Raw genomic sequence first — 10,492 nt, 5'->3', positions numbered from 1 at the left:
AGTAGGTCTCAATTCAGAGACTTGGTTAGCTAAAGAATTAAAATACCCGCATATGAAAAAGCTGAAGTGTTATAAAATACATGAAGACTGGGTTTTTATGCCTATAAACAGACAGCTTGAGAGTGACTCCTGAAGGACCAGCACCACATTCTTGTACATGTTTGAAAATATCTTCCATCTGGCAAAGTTTTGGAAGATCATTTTAGTCATCTCTGCAAGACAGACATTTCAGGATAAGAGATGGACTAAAAGATAAACACCTTTGCCAGATTCTGTAAATTCTTCAAACAGTTACAAGAGGATTTTTTCAGGAGTCATTCTCAAGTTGTTATAAGCCCTTTAAAACCCAGTTTCATTATTTTATAACACTTCAGTTTGATTCAAAGGCAGGTCATTTTTTAGTTCTTTAGCTACTAAGTTCTGAGATCTGAGACCTTGATTCTGGAGACTCCAGGTGGTTGCATTGGAAAATGGTGGCGCTGGAAAGTTCCTGAAGTGCATGAAAAAAGTTCACACTTAATTCTTCACCTTAATTCTTAATTATTTTGCATTAACATTGTTTTTCTTTTCCACCTGTTTTTGTCTGACCCCGCTACAAAATGTTCCCTTGGTCATGCTTTAACTTTGCAATTTCTAGTATTGCATTAGTATTGCTCCTTCTCATGATATTTAATAATTTTTGACTTTTCAGTCTGAGTTAAATCCTTTTTTGGCTCATTTTGCCAAAAAGAAAACTTGCCTAATAATTCTGACACCTGAATTAGGCATTTTTCATTTCCAGCCTTCATGAACAATTTATATCACTTATAAATGTTAAAAACTTTAATAGTAGTTATTAAGATTGATGTGGATTGGAATTGGTAAAATGTGCTTGGGAAAAAATGTCAGAAATCAACTTGCCTAATTTCTGCACTCCCTGTAATGTTTGGAGAAAATTACATGTATGCATGGTTATTGAAAAAAAATAAGTCACTGAAATAAGGTCACAAAACACAGTACAAGACATTATACTGAAACTTGTAGCCTAGAATTCTTTTTAAATAATATGAAAATCAAGATATAAAAAATAATAAAACCATATATAACGTATTTTGTAAGTTGTTTTTTTTGTTGTTGTTTGTTTTTGTTTGCAAAGGCCATGTAACTTTACTTTGTGTGTTGCATTAAGTGAAAAAAAGTGAACATTATTGTTTAATACAAAATGTTCCCCCCAAACCTTTAATCCCCCCAAAACAGACTTTAGTTGTAATTTGTCTTTTAAGCTTTGTCTAATTGTAATGCTTTTAAAGGGCACCTATTATGCCCCTTTTTACAAGATATAAAATAAGTCATTTATTATTTTGGCTCAAAATACCCCACGGATCATTTATTATAGCATGTTAAAATTGCCACTTTTGGGGGAGGTGAGCAAAAACAAGCTGTTTTTGTGTGTCCCTTAAAATGTGCTACTGCTCCCGGCCCACTTTCAAGAAGTGGGCAGGGCTTCAGGAGTCCATGCAACAAACTAACAGGACAATCTCTTGCACTGAAAATGCCCGAAACTGTCAGCAGTTCGAACCGGAGTCTGACAATGATGCCTACAGAGCAAGAGAATATATGCTGCATGGAGATAGAACAGGTATAGTTTAGTTTAATTATGGTTATAAATTATGTGGTCATCTTGCTTCTTGTTCAAACACCATGTAAAAGTGAATTTTGCATAATATGTGCCCTTTAATGTGATCTGTTGTTTTTATTGTATTCTTGCTGTTCTGTAATAAAAAAAAGCTGATCAGACTCTGGAGTATTTTGCACACAATAAATGGCTTGCGCACTCCCCTTCAAATCACAAAATATGTGTCAGAATCATGACACCATTTTTCTTTGTTTCACAAAATTCAATTAATGATAGTAAACTAAGGTTGGTGTTTTTAGAAGAAGTATCTGTGCTTAAATCACAACAATCCTGTGCTGTGGGCACAGCCATTGATACAGGTGGCAGCAGATGATTCATTTTCAGCTACTATTTTAAGCTTCAGCTTTTCAAATGCGGAAGTGTGATAAAGAACTGTTACTTATGAATGGGAGAAACTGCAACGCGCAATATAGCGAAATACGTCCTGCCTTCTACATAAAAGAGCCAATTTCCCATAGAAACCTGAAACTCGCGTTTAGGACTGCACATGCACATTGGCTGGTATAACCTGAAAATGTTTTACTGGTATTTGAGCATAAAAAAACAACATTTATGGGACAGTTCATGTAAGATTTTGTTGCTGATTTGAAATATGTTATTTAATTGTGAGTTCAGCAAGACATTTTTGAGATGTCAGGATTCCCCCATTCAATATGGATGCCCAAAATAGCTGCAATTATGACCGCCGAGTGAAAGGGACATTTGATACTGCACCTTTAAAACACTGATATAGTTGCTAATGCTACAGCACCAGGTCGGACCTCGGTTTATCCTGCAATGTCATCACAGGAGATGGTTTATATTGGGACTCTTAACCAGTGCTCGAAGTGGGATGGTACACACCGGTACGCAGTACCAGCACTTCTCATGTTGCCGATATTCTGACTGAAATAGATTCAGACTATTAATTAATTGTATATATCCACGTTCTGAGCTTTTATAAGCTGCACAAACTAAATGGATTAATTGTCTGCACAATTGTTTTAATTTTTTTACTATCCCTATCTCTTCCTGTCTCCTGTTTATGTCATCATTATGCAAATATGCATATCAGGAGAGAAAGGGGGGAGCCGGAACAGAACTCGGGTCACCAGAGCTGCCCACAAAGGCTATTAGCGCAGACGCAAACTTGACCACAATGTTTTATTTATTTTTTATTTTATTTTAGACTTAGAAGTTCTCTTGACTACTCCAGACTTTTCACAGATTTAGGATCTAGGTGAAATTTAATGTTTGACATTTGAGTGAGCATCATAAAATTTAATCACAGATGTTATGTTTGTAACTTTTTAACTTACTCAAAGGTTCAGGTGTTATTGAACTGTTGTGCAGCATTGTGTTAGAAAGATCACTATAATGCATAAGTGCTGTGATAAGGGAAAGAGAAATTCTCTCTAAAAATACACCATCTTTTGTGCCTGGACTGAGATGAGACACATTTAGACATCTACAGTCATCATATAAACCTCATCAATGGTGAAAATCAACAAAATATTCAGATAAACTGGGGCATCTTAAACATCTTAAGACTAAAAGTAGCTCCTAAACTTGCCAATTTAGGAGAAACTTTGAAAAATAATGGGCGTGTCAGTCCTAAATTTAGTACTCCTACATTTTTGCTACTCCTACATTTTTTCACAAAGCATTTTAGCATTAAAACTTGCTAAGTACTCATGAGGACTCCTAAGTCACTAGGACCAAATCACAAACAATCATAAAATGGCTGTTGCCGGCAATCCGCCTCAGCAATCCACCCAAAGACACTGTACACCATTGAGGCAATAGGCGATAGAGCCTTGAGTGCTGAACCTTTCTTCATAAATGCAATACATATTTTGATTTATAGATTTTAATCTGCAGTGACATAACATAAAATGTTCATGTATGTACAGGAAAAATACATTGAATGATGGAGAATAAAACGTTACAGTCAAGTTGAAAATAATATCCTATCGCAGTCACCGATAGCCTTGTGGGCAGCTCAGGTAAGCCGAGTTTGAGTTCCGGCTTGTGGACCTTTCCTAATCCGGTCCCCCTTTCTCTCTCCCACTTCACTTCCTGTCTACTCACTGTCCTATCATAATAAAATGGCAAAAACACCATAAATAAATCTTTGAAAATAAATAAATAAGAATATAATGTCCGATTACCTGTGGCAGTTGTTTTCATGACTTCACACTTACAAATGATCAAATAGAGTAAAAGAGTAAAATAAGTGTATTTCAGGCTCACAGCTTGAAATTTAGCCCAAACCAAAGTACTCCCCTGTATCCTAGGAATAGGAACCAGCCGAGAGTGAGGTGTCTGGGTGGAGGGATGCAGAAAACTGTTGAGGTAACTAGGTGAGTCGGCTATTTATATGTATATATATATGCCTCCTCTTGAGCTGATTAGATAGACCATTTGAACGTGCTCCTCCCGAACTTTGTTAATAAAACATCATTTGTCGCTTGACTTCTGCAATCTCTCCCAAGTTGCAGACATGTAAGAGACTGACAATTAGCTGAACGTATGCTAATTTAATAAGTGACACTTAACCTACATTTTAAAATCTTTATATGAATATGACAACAATTTTATTTTGAATTATTTATTTGAATATGGCAACATGATAACACATTCTACAATATCCCCTATCAGCCAATCACTGTTGGCAGAGTTAGTAAGGCTGTTGACTTCATCTATAGCAACGAGGTCAACCCCGCTGGAAAACTGGGTTGGGCTTTCTGGGATGGTCCTTAAATGGTTCAGGTCATATTTAGAAGGGAGAGGTTATTATGTGAGTATCGGTGACCATAAGTCTGAGTGGACATCCATGACATGCGGAGTCCCTCAAGGTTCAATTCTTGCACCCCTCCTGTTCAACCTATATATGCTGCCACTGAGCCAAATAATGAGAAAGAACCAAATTGCATATCACAGCTATGCAGATGACACCCAGATTTACCTAGCCCTATCACCTAACGACTACAGCCCCATTGACTCCCTGTGCCAATGCATTGATGAAATTAAAAATTGGATGTGTCTAAACTTCCTTCAGTTAAACAAAGACAAAACTGAAATCATTGCGTTTGGAAACAAAGATGAAGTTCTCAAAGTGAACATGTACCTTCACTCTAGGGGTCAAACAACTAAAAATCAAGTCAGGAATCTTGGTGTGATTTTGGAGTCAGACCTGAGTTTCATTAGCCATGTAAAGACAATAACTAAATCAGCATATTATCATCTCAAAAATATTGCAAGAATTAGATGCTTTGTCTCCAGTCAAGACTTAGAGAAACTTGTTCATGCTTTCATCACCAGCCGGGTGGATTATTGTAATGGGCTCCTCACTGGTCTTCCCAAAAAGACCATAAGACAGCTGCAGCTCGTACAGAACGCTGCTGCCAGGATTCTGAGCAGAACCCGAAAACATGAACACATCACACTAGTCCTCAGGTCCTTGCACTGGCTTCCAGTTGCATTTAGAATTGATTTTAAAGTACTGTTACTTGTTTATAAATCACTCAATGGTCTAGGACCTCAATACATTGCAGATATGCTCATAGAATATAAACATAACAGACCACTCAGATCATCAGAATCAAGTCATTTAGAAATACCAAGGGTTCACTCAAAGCAAGGAGAGTCTGCTTTTTAGCTGTTACGCCAGCCGCAGCTGGAACCAGCTTCCAGAAGAGATCAGGTGTGCTCCAACAGTAGCCACATTCAAATCCAGACTCAAAACACATCTTTTTATCTATGCATTTGCTGATTGAGCACTGTGCTATATCTGAACTGTTTGCACTTTATTTTATACGTATTATCTTTTTATTATTTTAATTCCTTTTCCTGTTTTTATTTTCATTTTTAATGTATTTTATATCTTTTATGTATCATCTTCTTATTCTGACTTTTAATGCATTTTAAATAATGCTGTCTGTTTGAAAGAGCTGGGAGAATTAGGAAGAAAGTGATTAGGTTAAAATTTGGTAAATTTGGATAAGGGGACAAACCATGGGTTAATTTAAGCTGTAGTGCATGGTTAAGATATTTCTGGATTACAGTCAGGACACTTTCCAAAGGGGGAAATTTCCAAAGGGGAAATTTGAGCTGCGTTGCATAGATAATCTCCGGAAGGGGGATTAGGACTGTGTGGTGCAGTTTGAGGTGTCTTGGCAAAAGGGGAGATTGAAACTGTGTTTATCAGTTTGAAGTGCCTTAACAGGTAGCAGTCCTGTCGTGTGAGGAAGATCCATTCAGATCCGCTCTGATGGATAGATCCGTTTAGATCCACTCTGATGGACAACAACAACAACAACAACAATAACAACAACAACAACAACAATAACAACAACAACAACAACAAACTCTCTGAGACTTCCTAGCTCTTCCATCCAGATAGCAAAATTCTCTGTTTTTACTGTTAATTACCATTGTGTATGAAATGTGCTATACAAATACAATTGCCTTGCCTTGCCTTGCCTTTTAAGACCCTGTAGTGTGGACACATATGTACACTGGTTGATCACTCTTGTTTCTGGTATAAAAATAGAGATTTTCAAATATAATTATAAAAACATGTCATATGTATCCATATACTAAAGTCCTTTAAGATCAGATGTCCAATGGTTGATAATCATTAACATTTTAAATCACCTTCCAGCATTAAATAAGGCAGACAAACAATTAAAAAACACGAGACAAGATGATTCAGGTGCAGAAACTCCACCCTCTTAGAACACTTACCAGGAAGCAATTGTCTTATTATTTCTCATTTCTGTCTTATTGACTCTCTTAGTGTCTTGACAAAAGTACAAAAGACTCAGTGGAGAACAAAGAAAAACTTTTTCAAGAAGGATTTTTGAGAAGTTTGTTTCTGAACAGATAACAGATCTTTGTGATCTTTTTGCAACCTCGTTCAGAAAGTGAACGTAAAGTCAGATTGCTGAAGTTTAAACGGTGAAAATGGATTCACTATCTGTAGATGATTTTTCTTGCACCGTGTGTTTTGACATATTAAAGGATCCTGTTCTTCTATCATGTAATCATAGTTTCTGTAAAGAGTGTCTTCAACAGTTCTGGAGAACCAAGAATACCCAGGAGTGTCCTGTCTGCAGGAGAAGATCCTCAAGAGATGATCCTCCAAATAATCTTGTGTTAAAAAACTTGTGTGAGTCATTCCTGAAGGAGAGAAATGAGAGGCGTTCATCAGGATCTGAGGAGATCTGCAGTTTACACAGTAAGAATCTCAAACTCTTCTGTCTGGAGGACAAACAGCCTGTGTGTTTAGTGTGCTTGACTTCAGAGAAACACGACAATCACACATTCAGACCCATCAGTGAAGTGGTTCCATCATATAAGGTAAGACAGATTTATATCTGGGGATAAAAAATTATATATGTTGTATATCATAAATATACAATTTTCTTTGCAACCGTTTTGGAAATATTATATTTTACATACACAATAATACATAAATCTCTGGTGTCTGGTGCAGGAGGAGCTCAATACAGCACTGAAGTCCTTACAAGAGAAACTGAAACACAATGAAAACATTAAAGGAGAGTTTGAGAAAACATTTCAAAACATCATGGTGAGGATCAATTCTTTTGACATATTTGCAAATTTGATTAGAACATCTGATTTCGGTTGTCTGACATAATTGCATGTTAACTGATTGGAATACAAACACACACACACACACACACACATGTTTGTTTTTTGTGAATTGTGGGGACATTCCATAGGCGTAATGGTTTTTATACTGTACAAACTGTAGTTTCTCTTCCCCTACACTACCCCTACCCCTAAACCTAACCATCACAGGAAACTGTGCACACTTTTACTTTCTCACAAATACTCATTCTGTATGATTTATAAGCCTTTTGAAAAATGGGGACATGGGGTAATGTCCTCATAAGTCACCCTCTTCTTGTAATACCTATGTCATGCCCATGTCATTATACAAATTTGTGTCCTGATATGTCACAAAAATACACACACACACACACACACACACACACACACACACATAGTTGTTTGTGTAACATGATGACCAAGCAGAAGCCTCTGTTAGCTAGCTGCTTCATCAATGAATGGAACTAATGCAGACGCAGCAATCCCATTGGCTTGTGCTGACCTATCACCTTTTCACTGCTTGTCCTCTAGCTTGTTGTCCCACTAGTTTATGCCGGCGTCTCAGGCCAACGCAGAGAAACACTGTTGCCAGATGGCTAGTCTACTTTAGGAAAGAGAAATTGTGTTTAACTAATGTAAGTTTATGTTGTTAAACATAAAAATATTTTTCATTTTAAAAACGTTTAGCAACTTTTTAATCTCGAACCTCATTATTGTTAGTCTTCACAGAAACATTGAATGTCCCAAGCTCCACCACCAAATCTCTGAGTTCTGTTTAATACTGTGTGAAAAAATTTTCATTCATACATGCTTGCCATGTTTTAAAGTTTTGTCATACAAATACTTGATTGACTGATTCTTAAAAGTTCAGTATGTCCTTTCAAATGATATCGCATATTATTGATATCTAATAGTGTTTAGAATGTCAGTATATATCAATCCCAAATCATATCCCTATTGATGTTGATCCTAATAAAAATCTATTTAAAACTGTTTGGCTGGTGGGATTTAGATATTTGTGTCTACAGAATAAGACAATTCAGATGATTGAAGTGAATGTGATTTGATTTCAGTCTCAAGCTGATCACAAAGAGCATCAGATTAAACAGCCGTTTGAGAAACTTCATCAGTTTCTCAGAGATGAAGAAGAAGCTACAATCACTGCACTGAGGGAGGAAGAGGAGAAGAAGAAGCAGATGATGAAGGAGAAGTTGGAGGAGATGAACAGACACATCTCAGCTCTTTCACACACAATCAAAGACATGGAGGAGATGATGAAAGACAATGACATCTGCTTTCTGAAGGTCTGATTTCAGATCATTGATTGATTGATTAATGATTGATTGAGTTCTTGATGATAAATGGTGTGTTTGTTCTGCAGAAGTTTCCAGTCTCAGTGGAAAGGTGAGTGATCTGCTGGTGTCTCTGGTCTCTCTGGTTCTGATCCAAAGCCACTGCAGTTCTGATTCCTGAATGTTCTTCCAGAGTCCAGATCTCACAGCCGGATCCGCAGATGCCTTCTGGAGCTTTGATTCATGTGCCACGTTACTTGGACAACCTGCAGTTCAGAGTCTGGAAGAAGATGCTGAACATCGTCCAAAACAGTGAGTCTGGAGAAGATCTGTCTGTCCTTGACCCTCTGAATGATCCCCTTTCCAACGATGAGGAGGAGCACCTTCAAAGATGTATGTGAATGTCACTGTTGAACCCTCACATGTGAGCTGTTGTCTGACCTGTCACACTAACCTTGCCTATGAACTTTGACCTCTGCAGTGCAGCACCAAGACAACAGTGTATCATCAGCCACCTCTCAGCAGGGCAGCTATGAGGCCATCCGCCTCAGAATCTTCCATAAACTGGTGATCCAGTATGCAAGTCAGGGCCAGTATGACATAGCTGTGCCGCTCTGCAAACAGGCTCTGGAGGATCTGGAGAAAACCTCTGGACATGACCACCCTGATGTGGCCACCATGCTCAACATACTGGCGCTCATATACAGGTGAGAGAAAAGCCCTGCTTCGCTGGGTGAGGATGAGGAGCATGTGTTTGTCGTGTAATGAAGAAATGCAACTTTCTTTTCTTTTTTTATTGAATATTAACAAATATAATAAATATAAAAACTGAATATAAAAAAATTCTTTTTTTATTGAATATTAACAAGAACAAAACATAGTTTACAAACAAGAGAACATATAACCATACATGTAAGAGGTAAAACAAAAAGCAAAAAAGAGAAAATGAGAGGAAGAGAAAAAAAATGTAAAAAAGGGCATTTTACATGAAAAAATTGTATCTATTAAACAACTGCATCGTTTTTATTGCTTTCAAGTTTTTGCTTTTGGATATTGTCTCTAAATATATTTTAATATCTATTTTAAATTCTTCAAAATTGGGCATTTTTTCATTCAATTTGACTTTATGAATATAGTAACGGGCATTTATAATAGTTAAATCAAATATAAACAGAATACTTTTATCACCATCAAATGAAAAAAACATTTTAGCATAACATCAATTTCTTCTAAGTTAACAAGTGTCATAGCTTTTCTTTGTAAGTAAATACTGAGTTCTTTCCAAAACATTTGGGTCTTGGGACACTCCGAAAATAAATTATTAATAGTCTCTTTTTACAAAAAACACAAATATCTTCCATATTCACTATAAAACGCTGTACCACATGTGACTTAACTGGGTAAACTTCTTTCACTTTATTTGTGATGCAATATTTATGAGGTGTCATCCAATCCAATCTCTCTCTGTTTGTCTGTCTCAGGGATCAGAATAAATATGAAGAAGCTGTTCACTTGCTGAATGATGCTCTCTCCATCAGAGAGAAGACACTTGGGAAAGACCATCCTGCAGTAAGTGAAATAAATGTTGATTTCAGCATTTCATGTGAAATTATTTACTGTCATTTGTGTGTAGGAAATGGCAACAAAGGAGATGCTAGAAAGAATATTTTTGTTATAAAGGTATATATACAAATTTATAAAGACTTTAAAAGCACATTACTGTATGTATGTTATTTCATTCCAATAAAATAGCTGCAAGTGCTGAATTACTGCTCATGCAGGTCACTTTTTCCTGATGAATTAAAATTGTGAGGTAACGCAGTGCTGTTTTTCTTAGTATGATCAAAACAGTCATAGTAAAAATATGTTTGCATGTGTTGAAAGTTGTTAATGTTACTCTGTGCGT

At 36.6% G+C, this 10,492-nt stretch overlaps 1 protein-coding gene across 1 annotated transcript in view; it reads left to right on the top strand.

Moving 5' to 3' along the window:
* The first annotated feature begins 6,565 nt into the window (after positions 1–6,565).
* The window catches only part of LOC125274281 (kinesin light chain 1-like), an 89,246-nt gene continuing 85,319 nt past the window's right edge, over positions 6,566–10,492 (top strand). The window contains exons 1-3 of the mRNA XM_048200532.1: positions 6,566–7,018; positions 7,155–7,250; positions 8,368–8,598. Coding sequence (XP_048056489.1) covers positions 6,623–7,018; positions 7,155–7,250; positions 8,368–8,598 — 723 coding nt within the window. The 5' untranslated portion in view covers positions 6,566–6,622. The remainder of the gene's footprint in view (positions 7,019–7,154; positions 7,251–8,367; positions 8,599–10,492) is intronic.

The sequence above is a fragment of the Megalobrama amblycephala genome, linkage group LG1, assembly GCF_018812025.1.
Source record: "Megalobrama amblycephala isolate DHTTF-2021 linkage group LG1, ASM1881202v1, whole genome shotgun sequence".
In the NCBI taxonomy this organism is placed as follows: Eukaryota; Metazoa; Chordata; class Actinopteri; order Cypriniformes; family Xenocyprididae; genus Megalobrama; species Megalobrama amblycephala.
This window is presented reverse-complemented; position numbering and strand designations above follow the sequence as displayed.